At 33.7% G+C, this 26,341-nt stretch overlaps 1 protein-coding gene across 5 annotated transcripts in view; it reads left to right on the top strand.

Moving 5' to 3' along the window:
* RTKN2 (rhotekin 2) overlaps nucleotides 1-25,611 on the top strand; it is a 79,022-nt gene extending 53,411 nt beyond the window's left edge. For 3 of the 5 annotated variants that reach the window (XM_047702751.1, XM_047702749.1, XM_047702752.1), the window contains 5 exons: nucleotides 161-267; nucleotides 1,198-1,329; nucleotides 12,443-12,608; nucleotides 16,799-16,906; nucleotides 18,153-22,277. In XM_047702751.1, the coding sequence (XP_047558707.1) occupies nucleotides 161-267; nucleotides 1,198-1,329; nucleotides 12,443-12,608; nucleotides 16,799-16,906; nucleotides 18,153-18,691 (1,052 nt within the window). In that variant the 3' untranslated portion in view covers nucleotides 18,692-22,277. Of the gene's footprint in view, nucleotides 1-160; nucleotides 268-1,197; nucleotides 1,330-12,442; nucleotides 12,609-16,798; nucleotides 16,907-18,152; nucleotides 22,278-25,584 lie in introns of those variants that run through there. The other 2 variants (XR_007122718.1, XM_047702750.1) reach the window with 2 other exon arrangements.
* Nucleotides 25,612-26,341: the final 730 nt, after the last annotated feature.

Here is a 26,341-nt window from a genome sequence, read left to right as displayed (position 1 = left end):
GTCATTAACTATGGCACTGGTATATGAGTAGGGTGAACCTTTACATATGTTCTTACGTAAAGCCGAAAAAAAATTGCAAAAAGAAAAAAAAAAAAAATGTATAATGACCTTAAATAAACATGTTTATAACTTGATTTTTTTTTCTGTCTTGTTTAAATAGAGGAGTCTTCATTCTGGCTTCCCTTATATGGCAACATGTGCTGCCGCCTAGTCGCCCAGCCAGCGTGTATGGCTGAGGATGCATTTGCAGGATTTCTTAATCAGCAGGTTGGAGGACTTTACATTTTGTACAATTATAGCTGCAATCTAGATTTTAATATACTGGCAGTTGTTTCGCCTTCTGATAATAAGTATTTTTTAAAGTCTTCTTTTAAATGGTAGTTTTCTCCATGTTAGACATAGAATGGGGATGGGGGGGTGAAGGGGCTGAGGGTGAGAAGGTGGGAAGGGGAGGGATCCAGTGCAGTTTTGATGGCTAAGGAGCTACCTCTCCAGGTTCCTCGGCTTTATAACAGCAGGAATAGGATAATTAGCCGCAGAGGACTCCTTGTGGAAGCAGATGAGGACTGTTCCACACCTTTCACAGAAAGGCCTTTCTGGCAAACAGCTTTTGGCACAGTTTTAGGCCTCTGGGCTTCCAAAGCTGCCTCTGTGCCACCTACTCCTGATTTATTTATAACCAGACTTATTTATAGTCAGTAAATAATTAATTATGGGCTTCAATGAATCAATAACTTTTTTTTTAAAGATTCCATTAAGAGGAAAGAAAATTTGCCTTCTTAAAGGGTAGTCAACATTTTCTAGTGTTCTGAGAATAGTAAGGGAAAATTATATTTTGAATATTGAGTTATTTTTATAATTTTTTGCATCATCAGATGGATTGCTGTGGAATTTTAAGCACTAATTTTGAATAGACTAGCTTTTCTAAAACTGCATTGATTTATGATTTTATGTGTGTAAAAGTTATGTGGTAATCATTGCCTCCATTTTGCTTAATGTTTTTGAGAATTTCAAACCCTTCTGTGATATTAACTTCCTCTGATTTTGGACTGTTGACTTACTGTACACTAAATTAATAGGTAACTCTATCACATCTAAATTTTTTTAAATTAATAACTTTAATAATTGAAGTATTTTGTTGAATTTAATGATGATAAATAATGATTAGGGTTAATGGCTTCTTGAATTTTTTTTCAGCAAATGGAAGAAAGCCTAATTAGTTGGAGAAGGTTGTATTGTGTTTTAAGAGGGGGTAAACTCTATTGCTTTTATACTCCAGAAGAAATTGAAGCTAAATTGGAACCAGCTTTGGTAGTGTCCATTAACAAGGTAAATAAAATGTTATTTTAAAAATAAAGATACAACATTTTGTAAAGTTTGTTCTTTTCTATACAATTCACATGGTTACCATTTTATGGACAAAAGAGAAGGACTGCTAAAATAGATTAGTTCAGGAGTGCCTGGGTGGTTCAGTTGGTTAAGCATCTACTTTCATCTCAGGTCATGATCCCAGGGTCCTGGAATTGAGCACTGAGTAGGGCTCCCTGCTTAGCGGCGAGCCTGCTTCTCTCTCTCCTTCCTGCTTGTGCTCTCTCTCTTTTGCTATCTCTGTCTCACTCTTCCAAATAAATAAGTAAAATCTTAAAAAAAATAAAAATAAAAAGTTAAAAAAAATAGGTCAGTTCATAAAGATAAAGTAATCTTCTTATTTTTCTTCCATAACAGAGCTTATCTGGTAAAGGAAGTACTGTATATTTCCTAAGAAAACATAGTAATTGGAAATCTATACCAGTAAATAGGTTTTAAAACAGAGAATGCAATTTCACATTAATATTTAAATTTTTCATGAATTTAAGAGATTATAAACAAATTTTTAGCTCATGTTACAACGATGCTTTTTGTAGTTAATATTCAAATGATCCCATAAAAAGACATTCCTGAGAATACTTCCTGATTTCTTATGGGATTGATGGGCAGTTGTCTATCCTTGTGTCAAAACAGGAAAGCTTGACCCCTCCCCCTCCACCACACACATGTGCACAAAAGCAAACACACACACACACACACACACACACACACACACACACGCTTACCCCATCGTCTTAAATTTTTCTTCATCTGTTATCCAAACCTTGTGTCCCCCACCCCCACCCCTTTTTGGCATTCCTACTCTGGAGTACTTTAATGTCATATCTAGAGCAGAATATCATGTTTTCTATCCATAGCTTGTACTTAATTGTTTCTAGTTGTTTTACTTTGCTTACTTTTGGAGTGGTTGAATTGAAGGCTATGGTAAAGTATGAGCCATCACATCTCTTAACTACATGTTCTTTTCTTTTTGTAACTGTACATGTTCTACTTGACTTTACATTATCTTTTAAAAAAAACATAAAGTTGTATGTCCTGAGAAACATATGTATACTAGTTTGCTAATCCATAAGGATTTGAGTTAATTTATCTGATCTTTTCCAGTAATAACATTTGGTCTGTTTCCATCCTGCTTTTAGAAATGATATTGCTTTTTCTTAAAGGAAATTCTTCAGTGAGACCTTTAAATTAAGTCCACTTAATTTATCTGTTCTGTATATTAGGAAGATTACTGTTACTTTTAAATAATAAATGTTAAAGTTATAACATGATGAATTTATTTAGGGTTAGATAATTAGGTTTATGAAAGTATATTTTTATTATTGAAAAAGTGATATAATTTTTTCATTACTTGCCAATGTTTTGTTTTGTTTATACAGTATCCACTTTTCCCCACCTTTTAAAAATTTCAGATGTACAGAAAAGTTGAAAGAACAGAATAATGATTAGTAGTATACTTCTCACCTGGATTTTTCAGCTGTTGTTAATATTTTCCCATATTTGCTTTCTCTTTAGTTTTTTTTTTTTCAGAACCATTTGAAAGTAAGTAGCAAACAGCATAACTTGTTTCTTCCCTAAAATATTTCAACAATGTTTCTCCTAAAAACAAGGACATTTCTTTTATAACCATAATATTACTACCACACTCAAAAAATCTATTGTTGATAAAATAATATCTAATATAAACAGCAAATTATCCCAGTTGTCCCTATAGTGTTCTTTCTAATGTTTGTTTATTGTTTGATCCAAGACCCCCATCAGGGACCACAAATTGGCAGCTGGTCACCATGTATTTTGATCGTTTCCTTTTTATCTAAATTGGACCCATCACTCACTGCCTCTTTTTCTTTTTTTTTGTCTTTTATTATATTGACATTTTAGAAAAGTCCATGCCAGTCCCCATATCTGTTTTTGACATTTAATTGTTTCACTAGATTCAGGTAGATGTTTTTGACAAGAATTCTGCATAGATGATTTTGTCTAAACTGTTTTTCACTAGGTACTTAGGTAGTAAAAATGGAATTCGCTTACATGTTGCACAATAGAATAAAAATCATCCTGAAACTAATTAAAAATAATCTAATAAAGGATATTTTAAAATTCATTTATTTTATTTGAAAACTCTTTTCAAGGTATTCATTTTACCATATCAGTCCTTTGTGGCAGACAGAGCCAGTAAGTCAGCTCTGTTTTATAGGTATGTTATTTCTGTTTTATAAGTGAAAAAACAGACTCACAGATCAGATAGAACTTGTCTAGCTAGTAAGTAAAATTATATGGCTCACTGTTTTTCTATTTCCTCACAGACATACTGCTAGACTAGATCTGGAAGACAAAATTAGACTTTTTCCTATCTCCGTACCCACTCTGAATAAGTTTTGAAAGTAAGAAGTATCTCTGAAATGAGGTTGTGAGCCTGAAGCCACAGTTTCAACCTCAAGGCAATGGTGTAGATATGTGTTGAATCTTTAGCATTTAAATTTAAGAGGACAGTTATAGTGGAACCCCACTGTTACTGTAGCCAGGGTATCTGTATTTTCTTGTCTGATGACAAGGGTGTAATTCCAGAAAAGCAGTTAACAGTGTTTACATGGCCCAGCTGAATTGACCTTTTTTCAGTTGACTCATTTTTCCTTGTGGTAATAAAAGCTGATGGCCTGGTGACTGATGCGATTTGGTAGTCAATCAGCTCCATTATTAAGATGACTGAAATCACCATACTTAGAAATCCCAGTGGTGGTTTCACAATTGACCATTACAAATTCACAGGAAAATGATTAATCTAGTAATTTGTATAGACTTGACCTTAGACTTGGGGACAACGTGGGCTGTATTTGACCCTGAGGACTGATGACATATATTGTCATTGTGCATGACTTTTGTCTCAAGTACAAAAGAGGATTCTAAGATTACACCATGAAATAAGGGTTAGGTTGAGAAGGTTAATAGAATTTAGTTGCTGATCTCAAAGATTGAACTGATACCAAGGTGTTCCATTCTCTAGTGTTGTGATGTTGCTATCTTCATTTTCTCTGGGGCTGATTCCTGCTCGCTCTCTCTCTAGCAGCGCTCCTGTTGGCAGTTCCTACTCCCACTTCTGGTTTCCCTTGAACCCTTCCATTCACCTGAAAACTCTTCTTTAGCAACAAACACCCTGGTTTCCTTATTTAAATATGACTATTTCTATCAAGAAGTCTATTTGTTTCTTCTGTAAGCCTGACTGATATGTAGTTATATCTTCTATTAAAGTCATTTTTACTTATTTTTTCTCAACTTAGCCAATGATTCAGATTTATGGAGAAGTTGAAACAATACTAGAGGGACACTCATGCCACCTGGATTCAGCAGTTACTCTTGCTGTCCAGTTTGCTTTATCTCTAGGTGTTCTTCTTGGGGGGAGTTGAAGCTCTTTGTATTTTGTTTTTAATTTGTTTTATGATGGTATAGCTTACATAAAATAAAATTTACCAATTGTAAGTGTACAATTTGGTAACTTTGACAAATAATATACGGTTGTGTAATCATTACTACAAGCTTTGAATTATAGGTTTTTTAAGCATTTCTGTGAGAACATTTAAGTTCTATTCTCTTCACAAATTTCAATTATACAGTAGAGTCATCAACAATAATCACTTTCAGACCTTATTTATCTTATAGCTGTCAGTCTTTAAAGCCTCTTACCTACATTTTTTGCTGACCCATTTGAATATGTCTCCAACATTGACACTTTATCCCTGAATATTTCAGCATGCAACTATAAAAAATAGGAAACTCTAAAATGAAAGTGTGTGAGTGTGTTTGTGTGTATAAATGAAATTACAGTACCATTATCACAGCTAACCAAATGAACAGTAATTATCTTATCATCTAATAACCATCTAATATCATCTAATATCATCTAATAATCATCTAATAACCCAGTCCATATTCACATTTCCCCATTTTCCCTAAGATGTCCTTTTAAAAGCTTTTGCTTTCAATCTAGGAATGTTCAAGGATTATGCATTCTTAAACTGTAAATTAGGTCTAGAGGCTTGATTAGATTCATTCTAAACACTATTTACAAGCATGTTTCATGCATGATGACAAATACTTTATAGGGCATTCTGTTCAGGGGCACATGATGTCAGGTTGTCTCATTATTGCCAATGTCATATTTAATGACTTGGTTAAGGTGGTGCCCCCAACTCTCTCCAGCATAAAGGTAAGTTTTCCTCTTTGCTATTAGCAGGTAGTCAGGGAGGTGATAGTTTGGCACTGTGTGAATATCTTTGTCGTCCAATAGTCTTTCACATAATGGTTTTAGTGACCTGATTGCCCTTGTCTGAATTGCTTATTACACTGGAGATTGCATATGTTATTCTCATAATATCCCTCATTCTACATGTGTTAGCTGGCATTCTTTTGTAAAGGACTTTTTTTCATCAAGTAGGAATGAATCCCAGTCCCTCCTGAAAAGGCAGGATGAAAGCTTACTGTTTTAATTACCAGTTTTCAGAGTAAGGAGTTGGTATTACATACTGGTCTTACACTGATATTGGCAGTAGGTATTGGAGCAGTATTATTTTCTCCAGAAGAAGCAAATGAGTGTTGTGTCTGTTCTCTTCTTCCCGTATTAATGATAAATTCATAGATTTTCATTTATTCAATGTTTTAAATTACTTGGTTTTTAAATATCAGGTAGATGTTTTTCATTGTTTGGCTTACTTTGGAAATTTCTAAGGATACATGTATTAGTATATTCTCAAATAAACAAGATCTTTGATAAATGCCAACTTGGTATTTTCTGATCTGTAGAGCTGGTAAGCACCAAATAAAACTTAAAGAATAGTGGTTTTGTTTCAGTTTTTAGTATATTTTCGATCTTGGGTCTCTAAGTTCTTTTTATGCTTAATAATGTTAAATATTAAAGAACAAATCAGAATTTTTTTCTTTTGGTTGTCTTCTCTCATGATTTAGAAAATAATAATTTTGTTTAATGCCACTTTAAAAATTACATAAAAACATACATTTTGCAGTTGCTAAGGTATATAAATAATAGTTTCTTTATTTTGATCACAGGATCTGTTCTCTAACTATAATTTTTGTACTTCTAAATGGCATTTCCTATAAAGCTAAGTCAGTTTATTAATTTTCATAGGGAGCCATCTGTGGAAAGAGTCACATTAAGGAAAGAAAAGCCTAAGCTATTCCCCTCCTCTTTTCAATCCAAATTTGAAAGGATGGTTTACTTCAAAGTGATTGCTTCAACTTCAAAAAAACTTCCCTATTAATGTTCTTGAGCAAGACATTCCCAATCAGGGGTATTTAACAGAGCCACTATAGAATCCTCTATACATTGCAGAAAGCATTTTATTAGCTAAAGTTTTATCCATTGCCAGTGGGGTGGGGAGTGGGATGGAAAAGTGGTGTGGGTTTTTGCGATCACAAGTCTTTTCTTGCTTTAAATACTATATATCACTGTAATAACTAGTAAAAGTTATGCTAAACAAATCAGTATCACTACTTGGTGTTATAGACTTTTGTTAAATTGTCTTGAAACTGCTTTTAGCCATTATGTTTGTCATGGACCCTAGCAAGCAAGATTATTATGAAGCACATGGGATTTTTTTTTTCTGATTATGTTAGTCCTTTAATGTCCCAGTCCTACCAATGATTTAGATTGTCCTTTATTAAATATAGCAAAAATAATTATTTAAACAAGTTTTTTCCTTTAGGAGTTTACATCTGATTTAATTGACATAAATTGAAAAGAATTATGTCGCACTAATACTAATCCTTCCTAAAGCTTGGTTTAATTTATGGTTATGGTTTACGTATTTCAAACATTCCTTGCCATATATTGTGAAGGTATACTTTCTTTATCATTAGAGTATATATAAGGTCTAAATCTAGTTTTTGGCCAGCAAAATTTTGTTTTCATTCCTGATTAACAAGACTTTAGACCAACCACCTTTCAAATAACTCATTTATTCTTACAACATGTTTATGAGGAAACTGTGAGTTAAATATGCTATCACTGCCTTATAGGCAGGAAAGCAGGTGCTTAGTTTTTTGTACTTATATTTTATTTTCAATTTTTGAGGGGAAATTTAAAGATAATCTATATAGAGAAGGGTAGAAATAAACCTATCTCTGCCCTCACACATTGCCCCCACCATAGAATTATTTTGAGGCAAATCCTGGAGACTATATGATTTTACTTGTAAATTTAACAATTATACTTTAGAAAAATATATAGTCATATATATTTTTTTCAATATATCTTCAAGAATTCAGTGTTCAGATTTCCCAGTCTTGTAATTTTTAGATTAGTTTTTGAAGCAGGATTTTGAAATAAGGGTTTATATTGCAGTTAATTGATTTGGTCTCTTAAATCTCTAAATCTCTTGGAGTGCTCTAGCATTCTCATGTTCTCTCTCTCTCTCTCTGTCTCTCATACACACATACACATATACACACACACACACTCTCTCTCTCTCTTTCACACACAATTTGTTGAAGAAATTGGGTCATTTATCCTACAGAGTTTTCCATAGTCTGGATTTTGTTACCTGCATCTTTGAGTTGTCTTTTTCCTTTTCCCTTCTGTTTTTGGCTAAGATTTCGGTTGGTTGGTTAGTAACAATATGTCTTAGGAAATACTGTGTACTTTGTTGGGAGGTATTTAAAGATTTTTTTTTTTTTTTTTTTTTTTTTGAGAGAGAGAGAGAGAGTCTGAAGCAGACTCTGCACTGAGTGTGGAGCCTGACATGGGCTGATCTCACAACCACAAGATCATGACCTGAGCAGATACCGAGAGTCTGATGCTTAACCAGCACAACCAGCCAGACACCCCATATTGGGAAACATTTAATATGTCTGAGTCTTCTAGTCATATTAACATTCACATATGAGCATTGTTTAGATCCTTTATTTCATTAGGGATTGTAAACTGGTGATATTTTAATATTCTTCATTTATTAGCTGGGAAATTTCTACTTTGTCACTATTGGGTTGAGGTACAATTCTTATAGGAAACACAGAATAAAAACTTTAAATAGTTACCAAAATAGTGAGGTGGTTCCCTTAGCATCCTTCAAAAGTGACAAGTGAGTTCATTTTAAATATCATTCTGAATTAATAGATTTAAAGACTTCATAGTCTTCAAATTCATGTAGACTTCATGCATCAATCCATTATCATTGTTATTGATGTTCAGATGGTCCCATCTTTGGCTACTGAAAGCCTCTTCAGTTTGACTTTTGAGACCTTTTGATACAACCCTAGTAATCTTTGATTTCTGATGGAAGAATATGTTCTAGGATTATCTTGTATATTTCCTCGCCCAAGCTAAAATCAGCCATCTCTGTAAAGAGCTCTGATTCCTTTTAGCAGTAAAGAGTATTTAGAAACCATAATCTGGGTACATAGTAGACTTTTTAAAGATCATATAGTCAAAAGGTAAGGTGAGAAATGGTTTGTAAATCTAGTTCTGACTTAGTAATTTCCCAGTATCACAGAAATTGACAGGTTGAAGTACAGTTTTAATTAAAAATAATGAACAACCAACCTAAAAGAAAATTTCCTTTAATTTCAGAGTTAACTGTATTTTGTCATAAAATTGACTTCTTAGATTTATTGACTTCACTTGGCCTTCTCTGAGTACCCACCATCTCATGCAGAGGACAGTTGCAGTTCCGTATATGGTGACTGACAAAAGAGATCCAGCCAAGGATTAAAATTTCACAGTGAATAGTCCAAAATCTATCCACAAAGCAGTGAAAGTTGACTGTAAAACCTTCCAAATAAACTAAATGGTTTGGGCAGAAAACTCTGTCTTTGGATAGAAAACTGATTTCAGAAAATCAGTGTCCTTATCTATAAAGAGTAGGGTTAGGATCATCTGTGGGATCTAACTCTGTCAACCTGAAACTGTCATTATCTGAGTTGTTTTTCTCCTATCTCATTCATTTATTCTCCAAATATATTTCAAATACAGTGAGTGACAGACAATATTTTAGGCGGTAGAAAGAGTGGGAGCAAAAATACCTAAGCTGCTTGCTTTCATACCCTAAAAGGCACCTTGTGTTTTCTAATCCATTCCTCCTTTGAGAAGTGCAGTTTTAAGCACTCTTATTGGTACTTTGTCCACAACGAAAAACAACTTGCATAGACTTTCTGACATTATCAGAAACTTAATTTGTTTAATGACTTTTTCTTTGACATGCAGTTTTTTGGTTGAAAAAATTCCCATTAGTTTGGGTGATAAAATATAGTAAGTTAATTCAAATGATCTATTTTGTGTTTCATTTGCACCTTTTAAAAGCTTCTCATGTTTTAAAAATTTAGTGGTATTTATGGTTCTCAGAGTTAATGGAGTGTATAATGTATAGTATTTTTATATTATTGCATTATATTTTCTTAGAAGGATATAAATGATCCAGTTCATCAGATTTTCTACATAGCTATTTTCATTTGAAATGATATCTTGGTGTTATTAAAAATATACACATTTATCTATAAAAATCACTTTCCTTATTTAAAAGTTAAATTCATTTTAATCCTATATACAAAAGGTAGTCAGAAATTTATATTAAGATAGACTAGGATAGAAGGAAGCACAATTTCAACAACAAGAATACTTCATATTTCATTGTTTTTTTTTTAAATACTAATACCAATAGAGTGTTCTCTTGCCCTCCTCCCCCACTGAGTCAACCTTCAATAAATCTTATTGAGAGCATATTAAAGATTCTTCCTAGAGCTTAAGTCATTCTCTGCTGCTGTAATAAGCTTTCTATTTAAAGAGATGGATTATATGCATTTTCATGCCATTTAGGACACCATTTTGTTTTTATATTGTATAAATAATTACTTAAGAGTTCATTCACAAAGTTTATTACCATGGCACAGGATTGTAAAAAGACCCTGTTCTTTCAAATTACAGTGTTGACCATAAGTCCATTATAACCCTCTGAAGACACTCACATTCCCACATTTTAAAATTGACAGGGCAGGCTGTCTCTAAGATGGTTACTAAATCCTCACCTTTTGTGATACTCCAGACTTTCAAAGTTATGTTGCCACTTCATGCAGCATACATTTTTTTTTCTCATGTGATTCTTGAATAAGAATTCCTTCCTTCAGGAAAGAACTTCTGTCGTACACAGTAGCCCCTTCCTATCTGCAGGGCATATGTTCCAAGACCCCAGTGGATGCTTGATACTGTGGATAGAACCGAACCCTGTCTATACTGTTTTTTCCTATACATACAGAGCTCTGATAAAGTTTAACTTATCCGTTAGGCACAGTAAGAGATTAACAACAGTAACTAAGAGTAGAATAGAATAATGCTAACAATATACATAATAAAGGTTATGTGAATATAGTCTTTCAGTCTCTCAGAGTACCTTGTACTGTGCTCACCCTTCTTGTGATGATATGAGATGATAAAATGCCTGTGTGCTGAGATGAAGTGAGGGGATTGACACAGGCACTGTGATGTGGCGTTAGGCTACTACTGACCTTCGGACCGTATGTCAGGAGGAGGATCATCTGCTCCTCGACTGCAGTTGACTGGGGGCAACTGAAACTGCAGGCAGCAACAAACTGAGGATGGGGGAGCTGGTGTATCAGGGATTCACCTCCCCGTATTTACCCGTTCTTCAGGGAATGTACAGTGTTTCTTGGTTAACTCTTTGCTACTCCTGTAATGTCCACACAGACATCATTGTATGTGTATGTTTTGGGATGTGGCTATACATAGAATCTCTCTTCACTCAAGACTGCAAGGAGTGAGGAATTTCTTCTCACTCCTAATCAGCTTTTGTAGCTGCCAGCTAAATATTCTTCTACACACACTACTGTAGGTTTAAACATATGAGTCTAGAACTGTTAACTACCTGGTACAGGAGCAGTTAGCCACCAGTGGCTGTTAACCACCTAAAATGTGCCTGGTCCAAATATGATGTGCTGTGTCAGAGACAGACTAGATTTTGGAGACTTAGTATGAAAAAGAATGTAAAATATCTCAAAAATGTTTTTTGCTCACATGTTAGAATAATATTTTAGATGTGTTGGGTTACATAAAAACACATTTTAAAATAATGTAATTAATAAATACAAAATGATTTTCACCAGTTTCATTTTACCTTCTTAACGTAGTTACTAGAAACTCTTAAAATTACCTATGTGGTTCACATATTTCTAATGGACAGCACTGCTCTAGAACATTATCAGTCATTATCCAAGCAGCCAAAATCCTTACTGTTGCATAAATAGTTTTATTTCAGACTTCTTTCCCCAAAACTTGGAAACTGCATGTAGATGCTAGTTGTCATGTGGCGTGGTAGTGCTTGAATGACTTGGGCACAAGACTTTTCTACATATAGACAGGAGAAGAACCACAACGTCATACCTAGTACCACACAGAAAAAGTTTAAACTACCAACATGAAGGAAACCATTGCCTTTGTTGCTGTTGGTTGCATTCAGCGTTTAAAAAAATAATTGGTGCCATCAGGAAGGTTATAGTACTTCATGGATCTTTAGCTATGAGCTTTGTAAATGAATGTTACATATGAAATAAATGTTAATGGCGAAAACCTGCTTTGCTGCAGTAAACACTAAGTTATGGTTTTGCTGCTTTAAGTGATAACACTGTGTATAATGCCTGAATATTAGAATAACAAACATACTTTACTGATTCTTTTATTACTGTTGGAAATGTAGTTAACATAATTCACATTACAGTTATAACATGCTGTACTTGTTTTATTGCAAATTTTAAGATGTATATAAAAGACAGCAAACTCCTACTTAAACAGATCAAAACTGGTTATGTTTTAATCTCATGTAATTTAAGTTCTCTATGTAGCATACTTTGAAACATTACTCAGTATTTTTTGTAAAAAGCAATTTTTTATAGGTTTGAGTCTGAATATTGAAAGTTCTCAAAATTACATATTTTAAGTGATCAGCGACAAGATTTATAATTGCATCTGGTGTAAGTATAGTAGCTAAGCACTAAAACATTTATTTGAATATTACAAAAATATTCTCTTGTAAAATACCAATTTTGTCCTAATTTTTAGGAAACCAGAATTCGGGCAATGGATAAGGATACCAAGAAAAAAATTCATAATTTCTCTGTCATCAACCCTGTTGCTGGACAGGCTGTAACTCATATCTTTGTAGCAGACAATAGAGAAGATCTTCAGAAATGGATGGAAGCCTTCTGGCAACATTTCTTTGATCTTAGTAAGTTGGTGTTTGGATTTATTAGTAATATATTCATGAAGCATGAAAGTATGCACAAAGCAATCTAAATATTAAAATTATGATCCTTTGGTTTGTATCAAGATTTTTTTTATGCTCTTGAATAAAATGACAGTATATCATCAGTGCATTAATGCCTTTTTCTCTCAACCTTTTCCCAGTGCTGACTTACTGTAGCTTATTATACCTTTGAATACCTGTTATTTTTAAGTTTCTCTGTCCCTAAAACAATTAGGCCACATTTTTTTCAAAATATTGGGTTTTAACTGGTTAAGGCAGTGTGTTTGATCAAAGGGATAAGAAGCCATTTGAGTAGTAAAAAACTTCTGTAGGTTAGTGATGATCCTAAAATTTGAAATGTTCAGGAGACTCGTGTAACCTTCTGTTAACTCCAGATTCGTTATATCATCTTGGACATCATCCAAAGATTTTTTTTAAAACCGTACATACGGTTTTTCAGTTTCAGTAATACAGCCTATGATTATAAAAACAATGTGATAGTAATATAATAGAGTTCTACTATGTAAAATATGTGAGGTTCTAATATTCTCAATTTAAGGAGGAATTTTATCAACAAGAAAATAATGAAGTCATATATTGAAAATGTAGATTATTGATAACAGCTATTTCTAGTCAAACTAAGCCTACTCTTAGATTCAACCAGTATTTTATGTCTTCAGAATGCTTTTTTATAAAGAATTAAGAAAGATAGGCATTTTCTAATGATAGAAAGTTGTTTCTGCAACTCCTAGAAGAAATTTTAGGACTTCTTAAGATCTGTTTTGGGAACTTTATAAAAGAATTAATACCTGCTGTCCTCAGATTAATTTTTATAAGCCTATGGTCTGTGGCCTGGTTAAGTTATTATAGTGATGGTTGGGGTGGGGACAAAGAAGGGAACTAAATGTATTGATTACCTTCCACATACCATATGGCTTGCTTTATTTCTCACAACAGCCCAGCAAGCAGAAATGATTTTCCTCTCCTCTAAAGTTGAGAAAATTGAGGCCTGAAGAGATTGCTGGTTTACTGCAGGAATCCAGAGGACTCCCTCTATAGCCTTCTGGAATTCTTTAGGACTTGTTTTCCTTAAGTACTATTCCTAGGCACTGAATAGATGTTTAAATATTTGTTCCATGCTTATCAGCATGCAGTACGTTTTTTGTGTGTTTTTTTTTTTTTTATTTCAGCTGATCTTAGACATGTAACTTAAAAGACAAAAACTTCCTTTCCTTTGCTGATCACATCTGAAATTTTAACTGCTTTCTCAAATGCTCTGCTCTAGAGAGTCTTACAAAGACTGTATTATTTTTAGGAGTGATTCTGCTATTTTACACTTTTTATGCGTATTAAAACAGGAATGAGGGGTGAAAGGAGGTAAAAATGCAGACTGTTATGGTCTGGATATCAACTGCTAAATGGTCTCATGTTTTTATTCGCCAGATTAGGTAAAATAATTCATCATGCTAAAATGGGGAATTTGGAGGGATACAAATCTTGTGATATTACTGTCAAAATAAAGTGATGACAACTAGGTTCTTACATCTGGCTACTTCTTTAGTATTTAATGATTTGTGGATAAAATCTTTAGTATTTAATGATTTGTGGATAAAATCTGCCAATCTATTTGATCTTTAAAGTATAAATTCTATTAGACTTACACTTTAGAATTCATTGTATATGATGATATGAAGCAAAGACGGAAATGTTTATATCCTAAAGACTGACTTGTAAGTGGTAAGTGTAGCCTCTTGGTTTTTTTTTTTTTTTTCAAAGATTTTATTTATTTATTTGACAGAAATCACAAGTAAGCAGAGAGGCAGGCAGAGAGAGAGGAGGAAGCAGGCTCCCTGCTGAGCAGAAAGCCTGATGTGGGGCTCGAACCCAGGACCTGGGATCATGACCTGGGCCGAAGGCAGCGGCTTAACCCACTGAGCCACCCAGGCGCCCCAGCCTCTTGTAATCTTAGATGAAATCTGATGTGTAGAACAAAGTAGAGTATAGATATTTAGGGCAGAATAAACTAAGAGCAATTTAATATGTAGAGTTAATTTCAATTACTTAACTCTGATTAAGAGTAGAAAATCAGGAGAATGAGAAAATTAAAAACCATGAGAAAACATTAATGGCACTAGGTCTGTTTGGCCTGCCGAAGGACAACCTGAAGAGTGGAGGCTGGAGGCAAGGGGGATGTCATAGGTAATTTTTAATATTTGAGAGCTAATAAACATGTAAAAGAGTAATAATACTTGTTTTGGATGATCAAAAAGGTAGAGCTAGAATGGTGGGTCAAAGATAAATTTTTTCAAGTATTTAATAACATAAATATTGAGTTACATTAGCAGCTTAGGATAACAGATCATTTTGACTGGGAACGTTACAGCAAATATTATCGTGGTAAACATCTTTAGGATACAGATTTTATGTGAATACAACATAGCTGTTTAATATTTCATATTGGTTAGCATGTTGAATCAGGTATAACTGTGCATACTAATTTAGTCACTGATAAAACAAATGTTCCCATTGTAAAATTCACCAGTGAACATACTGCACTTGTACCTCTGACTTCAGTAACGCATGGGATAGTATGGCTTTATAGTCCAGTCTTCAGCATGATTAGTATTCTGCTACCCATTTAACAAAGAAAAGCTTTTATCTATCAATAAAGAGAAAATGCTATACTTTATAATTTGCCTAAGATTTGATGGAGAAATGTTTGCTAGTTCAAAGTATTTCATTATTTTTCTATTAAATAAGACCTTATTTTTTTCTGCCCCCAAGAAGGAAAAGCTGGCTTTTATATATTTATCTAAAAAAGGAAGTGGAGGGGAGGAATAAGTTATCAGATCTCAGATCCTACTAGATTTAAATTCTGCAGAGCAACCTTTGAAGCCTCAAACTCAAGATTTCATTCCCTTTATGAAATGCTATGTGGGCTATTTTGAAATTTTTACCATATTCTATACTTAGCATTGTAATAAAACATACTAAAAGGTTTTTTATGTTTCTTAGCTATTTAAGGTGATGGATTTAAAATTTATGCATATTACCATATAACCATGGCTATATATTAGATTTAAAACAACAAAAATGAATAGATAATTTGACCAAACACGAAATGTCTTTTATTTTTAAACTATGGAAAATAACTAAATTGGATATTGAGTATGGAGACTGAGACTATAATAAAAGGAAGAAAAATATACATCATAAATCATTCCCAAAAGGCACATGTGTATTACATTCATTTTTCTACAGATGTAAGATAGAGTATAAGAACAGTGAAGCTCAATAACCTACTTTATAACATGAATATAGAGACACATAGTCTCTGGTACAGTTGTTATCCAGCATGCAGGAGCGCAATAAACATGGAATGGCTGAAGTTTATATCCACTCAGAAGATATAAGCCTGAGCGTTTGAAGATGAAAATAGTAAAACATAATTAAAAGAAAAATTAATGTTGTTCATACTCTTAAATTTTAACTTAAAAATTGAAACAGCTTAAAGAGTATTTTTTATTTCAAATGACTAATGGCTTTATTTAAAGTGTCCTTGCTAAAATAAATTAGATCCAGTTAGAATTTTGACTGATGTGTCTTTATTATAATAGGCTCTTATATACCTTTTACTTGAATGAAGATGCAGCATTTTTCTAGAGTTATATGAATTTCAAAAAGCATAACCATTAGAAGAAATAATTGTTAAATAAACAATTCTTATATCTTAATCAGAATTTTCAAAGTTAACACCATTTTTGAGAAGCACTGTATCCTTCTAGATAACTATTTCAGTTGATTTTTACCTTTCAACTGTCTTAAGAACTGGGTATTTTTATTTAATATTTAAAAGAAGAGAACTTTTTGCCATGAATAGAAATTTCAGTTACTAGACCATTTAGTGAAATAGTATAGTATTTAATAGCCTAGAGATCTTAGCTTTTTATATCTGTGCACAGAACTTTATTTTTCAAATAGATTACTCTAGTGCTTAGACTTGGACTTCAAAATTACGGGTAGTCCTAGGTTTTTGTGGTTTCCTTAAGGCAATGCTTTATAGATTCCCTCTTATTTTTCACAGCAAAAAATATGTTGATATCTACTGAAAATGAAGTATATGTCTTCACATTTATGTTTTAAACTAGCCTGCCTTTTTCTGTCTTTCTTAGGCCAATGGAAGCATTGTTGTGAAGAACTTATGAAAATTGAGATTATGTCACCACGGAAACCACCTTTGTTCTTGACAAAAGAGGCGACCTCAGTCTACCATGATATGAGTAAGTGGGGTTTTTCTTTTCTAAGCTACAGGGTAACAAAAACAACATTGTCCATACTCAAGCAGCTTATTCTATTGACATTAAAATGCTAAAATTTTCAAGGCACAGTCAAAATGAATGAAAAAAGACTATGATTATAGACTAAGGAACTCATGTTTAATAGATGAATTAATACAAAATTAATGAATACACATTTTTCATAGTTTGAATGCTTAAGATCAAACAAAAATGTTAAAGCTTCAAAATGAATAAGGCTGCACTGAAAATAAATATTAGCTGAGTAGCTGATGAAAATTCTGAAAATGTAAACTTGCAGATTCTAAAATATAATCATGTTCTCTAATTTTTTCTGTGTTTTATTAAATTTGTTTTAAAGTAATGTTGATAAATGAATATTAATAAATGGAAGCTTTCATCTCAGGTCAAAAAATTGGTTAAGTTTAATACTTTGGAAAATTTTAACTTTATAGACTCATTAATTAATATTCCATTTTCCCACACTTTGAAGGGTATTTATTTCTCTGTGGGATTGCCTGAACAAACAGTGCTGTGAACACACACACAGGTCAACAATAAATTATATCCTATTTTTGCCACCAATATATACTTTACACACACTTTAAAATGTTAGATTAAAAATGATACAACCAGTGATTCATTTAACAGACGTTTATCTCTGTTCTCTTATTTTGTCCCAAGGAAAAATTCATCCAGCGTCCTTATCACCAAACTGGTATCAGGGCTTCACTCTGTTTCCTTGGGTTTCTGGTTTTGGAATTTTTTCCTATTAACAGAGACTTTGCTAGTCTAAAGGAAAGGATGTTAATCCAGTTACACTTGTCCAAGTTTACATATCAGGCTTTTATAAAAAGGGGATCTCCTCTTACCTAGAAGTCAGAATAAATTTTAAATCTAAGAAAAGTTATTTAATAAATATTTAACCTATAGAATTGAAAAAGTTATGATGTGTCTACACTCCTTTGAAAACTGGCTTATACTCATTTATTTAGGAATGTATTTATGTGTGTGTGTGCGTGTGTGCGTGCGTGCGTGTGTCTGTGTAGGAAGTGCACAGTGAATGATCTTTTTTTTGGTTCTGTTGGTTGGGTTATTTTTAAACTCAAACTAGTTGCTTATCCATTGTGTTTTCGATGACCATTATAGATACTGATTTAGAAAACAATAACTCAAAGTGTACACAGCTTTTGAATTTTTCCCCCATGTATTTTTCTCAAAATTATTACAGGCATTGATTCACCTGTAAAACTTGAAAGTTTAACTGATACAATACAAAAAAAACTTGAAGAGACAAACGGACAGTTTCTTATTGGTCAGCATGAAAACTCCTCACCACCTCTTTGGGCCAGCCTCTTTGATGGTAATCATCAAGTGGTTATCCAGAAAAAGGTATTATCTCCTGCAAGTAACCAGCTACATGATGGGAAAGGGAAAAAAAGACGTGCTCCCCTTCCTCCTTCTGATAAAGCTCCATTCAGCTTAAAAACACAGAGTAACTCAGATCAATTGGTTATGGACAACTGGGAAAAAACAAGTGTATCTTGGACCTCGCCTTTGGATACCAAATTATCAACCCTAATGCATCACTTACAGAAACCGATGGCTGCTCCTCGAAAACTCCTTCCTGCCAGGAAAAATAATTTAAATGATGATAGTGAACACATAGACACTAAAACTAATTTTGAAGCCAAGCCAGTGCCAGCTCCAAGGCAGAAATCTATCAAAGACATTTTGGACCCTAGATCATGGTTGCAGGCACAAGTATAGAAAACTCTTAAAGTATAAAGCATTTAACAAAATCTATACTGTTAGGCTTAATTCAAAAGCACTAGAGATATAGTAATATGTAATTATGTTGGTAAATATGATAGTGACTTACATCAATAATTAATAAGCTATGAGGCCTAAAAAATGCTTTATAATGAAGAATTGGATTTCTCTTTTACTTCTGATCTTTGGAATATAAGTGATTTCCCTGGTAGAGTACAAGAGGCAGTTTCAGACAATATCCTAATTGTTTGAAGGGTTAATTTATTCCTAAATTAGTGCCAGCAGTGAGCAAGCACTAGGCAGAAGAAGGCATTAAAATTTCTTTGGGGAGAGACTGTCTAGTAATTTAAAATGAGTTAAATATGAGCCATATTCTCATTGTGAGAGTTTTAATACTAATGGAATGTTTCAAAAGTTTTATTCAAACCACAAATTATAGAATCCACCCAAGAAAATTTCTTCTTAGCATTCTGGAATTCTCATCTAATGGTTCACTGACTCTCATCTATTGTTTAACTCACTAGTTAACTCACTGACCTTTCAAATTCCTGGGGTAAATTTTGGAATATTAAATTCTTCATCTTTAAAGGGAATTCATAATGTGTTATTCAAAGTTGTTTCCTTGATGAGCCCTGAAATCCTGTTGACATTAACTCTCATAAGTGAAGCATAGCATTTATTAGTTTAGAGAAAAGGTAAATGAAATGTTCTCTATTTCCACTTTTCTATGCATGGTGCTAATTTCCATTATGACATTGGAATTTGGGGAAGTGAGTAGCTGATTAACACCTTAAAATTCATTTAATACTTATTTAAAAAGCAGATGGCTGATTCAAAAATATCAGAAAAGTTGGCCATGATAATAATTTTCAGAATTAATCCTTTTAAAACATTTTAATTAAATTTCCTTTTTCTAGTAAGGGTTGATGTCTGCTATTGATATTATTCATTAAAAGTCATATTCTTACAACAATGACATCGGAATCATTTCCATAGGAGGTAATTTCCATAGCAACTAATCATTGTGACCCAAACAGGATTATGAAATCAAGTGAGGAATAAATAGCGAGAGGATGAATACCTTAAAGGAACAAAAAAATCCTTTTTTTAAATAATAATGCTTCTTGTAAACAAGAGCTGAACAGTTTTAAAAATCAAATCAGAATTTCCAAATAAAACAGTTTCCATAAGGTGTCAGCAACAGCTCAAAAAATCTGAAATCACACTGAACCCTAAATGTCATTGCAAGAAATAAAAATATAAGAATTAAATTACTGCCCTGTGTATAATATCTAGAGATCTTTTTAAAGCTCATGAGAACTCTATTTGGATCAGAACTACATTATTACAAAGTAAAATGAATACTTGACAAAAAAGTAACATTAAACGGAGCCTTTCATTATTTTTAGATAGCAGTCTTTCTTCATTTATATAGAATGATGTAACTGCCAGGTTACTTTTGTGTTTGCCGGGGACTCTCGTAAGAATTGCAACTCGGGGGAGTAATGATACAAAAGGTCTCTTGTGACCGTCGACACCATGATAGACATAGTATTTGATGAGAAGGAAGCCCCACATGCCTGCCTTTAGAGGACTGTAGAGACAATCACATGCACGAAAACCTGCAAAGGTACGATTAATTTGTTTTTTTTCTAACGAGAAGACACTCATAAATTCTGTTTTGGTTGCCAGTTCAGTAAATGACAATATTAAAATCTACAGGCTATTATTGTTTGAATTTTTGTTTATTTTTTAAACCTCAACTGCTGTTTTTGACAGCATTTGTGACTGTCATCGCCACTAAATTATTGAGCTAGAAGATGCTGCAGGCAAAATTGTTTCTGAAACTGGCATCTAAGCATTTTTTTTTTTTTAGTCGAAGCCTTCCTTATAACAACCAGTGTTAAAACTTCCAAATTATATTCTTGTCATTTCCTCATGCATATTATATCAAGAAGGATTTAAGGTGTACTGGAAATAGAATTTATTCATAGAGAAGCTACCTAGCAGTTGTGCCCTCAGTGGGACACTGAAACAAAGCTGAGGCCCTTCCTCCTAGAAATATTTATGTGAAGCCTGACCAAGGACCATGGTTATTCAGGCTATTTCTGGGGGCCCACCTTCCTGTATGCTACAGAGCCTTTGGGAGCAGGCTGAAGGCTTCAGCTTCACTTCCTTTAACGTGGTGTTCATTAAATGTTAGTTCACTTCCCCCGAAAGGTTTAATACAAAGTCGGGGCTCCCTCCCTTCCTTTTTTCCTTCTTACTCCCTTCCTTCCTTCCTTCCACAGTTAAAAAAAATCTAAAAATACTTAGTTAAACACTTTGTCAAGGAGTTCGTCAAAGAAGTATTTGTTTTCTCATTTCCTAAACCGGAAGTTTATGACAGATAAAAATATGTCATGTAATAAAAGACATTTCAGCTTTTTATGAGCTGCCTTCTCACATTCCTGTTTGTCCTTTTAATTTGTTTCTTGATATATGAAGACTATAAACTTGAAAACAAAGAGTTAGCTGTCAGAGCTTGATAAGAATATTATAATTAGAGAAACAGAAAGAATAGTTATTTTATGATATTATGATAATTCTGATGATCTGAAGATAATGTCTTAGAAAATTACATTTACATTTCAAGCTCTGAGACATAAATTACAGCAGCATTAAGATAGTATTATTTTTACTTGCTACAAAGTGGTGAGCTTTTTATTTAAACATGTTGCCAAGGACAAAGAAGGCATTTTGTTATTATAAACACACACCTCCTAAGGTAAAGAGTCTTTCAGAATATCAGGCGTGCCAACTCTTGGTGAGTTTGGTTAAATCCTCCTTAACTGTCTGCAGTGCCCCCTGACTTCTTTAAATGGATGTGCATGTATGTGGAAAACTGATTTCATTTATTATAAATGCCTTTAAGATCTTACTAAGTAAATTTTTCTGGTCCTGTTTATTAAAAATGGAAGCTGCCTTGCATTAGAGATGATTCATATAAGGTAGGTTAAGCAGTCAAGTATTTCCTTAGGCTTGTGTTCAGCACCTTAGTCACCTACTGAGAAGTTAATTAATTCAGTCCAAAATGAAATTATAGGGCAGTTTGGCGCAATTTATGTTAAATGCCGTTTGAATGTAATCACCTGTGTTACCATGAATGAGGAACAACTGAGTCAGAATGCTGTACCAGGAACAGAAAGAGCAGTGCTTTGGCAGGGAAGTATCTCTCCCTGTGGTCAGAATTTATCAAAGTCCTTGTCTTCTTAAAGAGTGAATTATTGAATAGTAATTAAATTTTAACTGATGACCATTTATACAGTGTTCTGTTAGTCTTAAACTACAAAGTAGACAGAGTTGACTTTGTGCCCTTAAATTTCAAAGGCATCACTATTTTCAAATGCTTACATGTGTAATGTAACTGCTTCACTAATAATAGTTCTATGAAAAAATGGTTTATTTTGGATCATGCGTAGTTTTAGTTAACACTAAAAAGGTGTCATTACCTTTGAATTTTTAAAAGACAAGATTTCATTTAAAGATATGCTAGGGGGTTTATTTTTTTTTTAACATGGCTTGTATGATTTACATTGTTTCTAATTTTTATTTTTTAATTAAATGTAGGTCAAGCATCATCTACATTAAAACATATCCATGGGACGCCTGGGTGGCTCTGGTGGTTAAGTATACAACTCCTGATTTTGGCTCAGGTCATGATTGCAAAGGTCCTGAGATAGAGCCCTGTGTCAGGCTCCATGCTGGGCAGGGTGTCTGCTTAGGATTCTCCCTCTCCCTTTGCCCCTCCCCCTGACTCTGCTGGCACTCTCTCTAAAAAAAAAAAAAAAAAACTATCCTATTATGTGTATGTATTTTTTTTAAAGTACCAAAGATTGGTAAGGAAGCTAATGTCATGTGATTAAAATTTCTATACATTACAGGAGTTGGTTCATGAAGACATTTGCTGCCTTTTTCTTTAGGTACCCCCTTCTGTGCTAGACTGATAGAAGTAAACTGCTGTGAAATCAGCTCAATCAGAAAGACATACCCAAGGCTGGTGTTAGTTATTATAAGACTAATATTTGATAACCTTGCTATAACTAATAATCATCAGAATGTTTACATATAATCTTTCTTACAGTATACTCTTTTAAAAATTCACTGTATATAAAAAAATAAAAAATAAATTAAAAAAATTAAAAAAAAATTCACTGTATAACCTTAGTTTTATGTTATTGATGCAGAATTCGCCCAGAGCTTAAGTCATTCTGATAATAAATTAGGAACCTACGATACTCAGTTGCTGTTAGCCACAAGGAGACTCCTTATTCTAATGTACCTCCCTTAGTGCTTAATTTATTCCCATGGAGCCCTTCAGGGGAGGGGGAGAGAAATGAACAATCCTGGCTCAATTATATTATTTCAACATTTTACTTCTGAATCTGAAACATGACCAGAAATATTTAACATTTTTTTAAAAAAGCTTCCCTTTCTCTGAGATTTATTACATAAATATTTTTGTTTATCTGAATATAGGAAAAATACCAGTCCTGACATGTTTGATAATTAGAAAACTAGGCAAAATCATTCCAAATCTTACTGAAAATTGTGTTTTATGTCACACACAGCAGTTTGCTTTCAGAGATATGGTAATCTCTTCATATATTACTGAAGGAGAGAGAGATTGAAAGATCTTGTGTATACATAATTATGTCATGTCATAAACATGTTCCAAGATATTGAAATAGAATGTTTCAAACAAAAAGCAGAATCAGACCTATAAATACAGAAGACAAACTGATGGTTCCCAGTGGGGAGGGGATGGACAAAATGGGCGAAGAGGGGTGGGAGATACAGGCTTCCAGTTATGGAATGAATAAGGCATGGGAATAAAAGGAACAGCACAGGGAATACAGTCAGTGGTATTGTCATGGTGTTGTATGAGGACAGATGATGGCTACACTTGTGGTGAGCACAGCGTAACCTAGAGACTTGTTGAATCACTGTACACCTGAAACTAATTAACATTGTGCGTCAACTATACTCAGAAAAACGTTTTTTTAAATAGATGGTTTTGACAACAGTGGGTATATCTGAGTGCTATATTTTTATGTTTGTCTACTCAAAAAACATTTTCTTTCTGTTTTTGTGAGTAGATAGATTTTTGTTGAATTTAGCCATCTTAGTAAACAATTTATTTGGTTGTGGCAATTTTCATCTTATATTAAAAAGGAGAGAGCATGTTAAGAAGAGTTATCTATCCACTTACCTCAACTACTAAAACATGTGTTAATATACATAAAATATAAAAGTATAGATATATAACATATACTCCATCAAGTCTTCAGATTTTCAATTAATCTTAAAAGACTCTAGTAAGTGCTGCCAGTGTTGGCAGAACAGGAGTCCAAACCTCTCCACAGCTGACAGAAAGCATCACAGCCCCCTTCCAACCTGCCACGCCCTGCTGGGTGCATTCCTCTTGCTACTCTCAGCGTTTGGACCTTGCCTCAACAAGTTTCCGCTTGCTCATTATTTTCTCATGCTATCCTCTCAGCCTAGAATATCTCTCCTCCCTCTCTTCCCTACCTCCCTCAGCCCACAGCCAGCAGATTTTATTCATTCTTCAAAATGGTAGCACCTCTAAATTCCTCAAGACTTTATGCCCTCTTCAACCTCTCCACCAGGGTAATTACACTTGGTTCTTTGTACTTTATTTATACCTCTATAGCCCAAGCCCTTGTTCACAGTTTTGTGTTCCCTTACATATTAGTTTTGTGAATTTGTCTCCTGCATAATATATTACCATAAACTTACCAACTTTAAACAACATCCATTCATTATCTCACATTTCTTTTGATCAGCATTCTGCATGGATTCCAGTGGGTTCTCTGCTTCGGATCCCACAAGACCAATATAAAAGTGTCCGCCAGCCTTGGCTCTCTAATCGGAGGCTCTGGGGAAAATCCACTTCTAGACTTATCTGTTATTCTGTTGTTGGCAGTATTCAGTTCCTGGTGCTTGTAGATGGACCAGGGGTCACTCTAAGCAGCTGCAGGTCATACTCCGGTTTTTACACATGGCTCCCTCTTCAAAGATAGCAACAACTCATTAAGTTGGGTGGATTAAATCCTCCTCATGGGGGAGTTAAATCTATCTGAGTCAGATTTATCTGACTTTTCCATCCACCACCAGCTGGGGAAAACTACTTTTTAAGGAGTTATGTGAGTAGATGTGGCCCCTCATTAATTCAAGATCCACTGATTAGTAACCTTAATTACATCAGGAAAAAAAAAATCTCTTTTGCATATAATGTAATCAGGGGCATGATATATTCAAAGGTCAGGACATCTTGGGGTGCCATTTTAGAATTCTACCTATCACAAATTAGGTTTTTCAGGACAGGGAGCATGCCTTACTAACCTTTTAATCTTATCACAGTGACATGCTGGTGGAGGAAGAGTATTGGGTAAGTATGTGTAGGGCATTGTGCTAAGCATATGAATTAACTCAGTAGCCCACTAAGTAAACATAGAAGACTTGCCTGGGGTCACATTGCATTGGTAGTTGGGAGTGTGGATTCTGGAATTAGACCTGGATTAACTTCTAGCTCTGTGTAACCGGTTGTGTGATTTGGGACTTTTTTTTTTTTTTTAAACATCATCTAAGTTTGGGGTTTTAGGGTTTTTCTATCTTTAAGGTAAAAATAGTATTTACCTCATAGGATAGCCATGATTATTAAATAAGATAATGCAGGAAACAAACATAAAGCCCAGGGCCTGGTATTTAAATTCTTACCTTGTTTCTATAGTGTGATATATAACATTGTAACAAATGTATAAAGAGAGGCATGAAAAGATCTAGCTAACATATACACATGCATACATATACTCTTAAAAGAATTTTAGGGGTGCCTGGGTGGCTCAGTGGGTTAAGACTCTGCCTTCGGCTCAGGTCGTGGTCTCAGGGTCCTGGAATCAAGCCCTGTATTGGGCTCTCTGCTCAACAGGGAGCCTGCTTCCCCCTCTCTCTCTGCCTTCTTCTCTGCCTAATTGTGATATCTCAATCTCTCTCTCTCTCAAATAATTAAATAAAATTTAAAAAAAATAAATTTAACCCAGCTCCATTTTTTTTTTTTTTACTTAATGTGAAAATATCAGACTTTAAGAGATATCTAAAAATGTATCCAAATACTTATTGTGTATGAATCCTATGTTAGGCACCATTGCGGTTTGGAAAATTATAAAGAATACTTACCCTTGAAAAGTTCACGTGTTTGTAGGATCAACCATATTAGAGAATACCAAGGTGAATTACTGCTTGAATTTGCATTCTGCATATCTAAAAGTAATATATCTGTACACAGACATTTAAAGAAATCCTTATCTACCACCAGTATACCTGAGAAATTAGTTGAAAAGATAATACGTAAATAAGAGGCGATATAAAAGAGTATTCAGAATATCACAAACATCTAATTTTAAGAGGTATGAGAACTTTTGCAAAACAATTTTTCAACAAGTACAAAATGCCTTGTATGTTTTTACTACTCAAGTGAATTAAGCAACGCAAAATTATATACTATGAGTATCTTGGGACAATGTGAGAACAAGTTGTAATAGGAAGATTTTTCAAATCAAGGAGAAATAAACAAAATAGGGACGC

Source organism: Lutra lutra, chromosome 14, assembly GCF_902655055.1.
Source record: "Lutra lutra chromosome 14, mLutLut1.2, whole genome shotgun sequence".
Taxonomy (NCBI): domain Eukaryota; kingdom Metazoa; phylum Chordata; class Mammalia; order Carnivora; family Mustelidae; genus Lutra; species Lutra lutra.
This window is presented reverse-complemented; position numbering and strand designations above follow the sequence as displayed.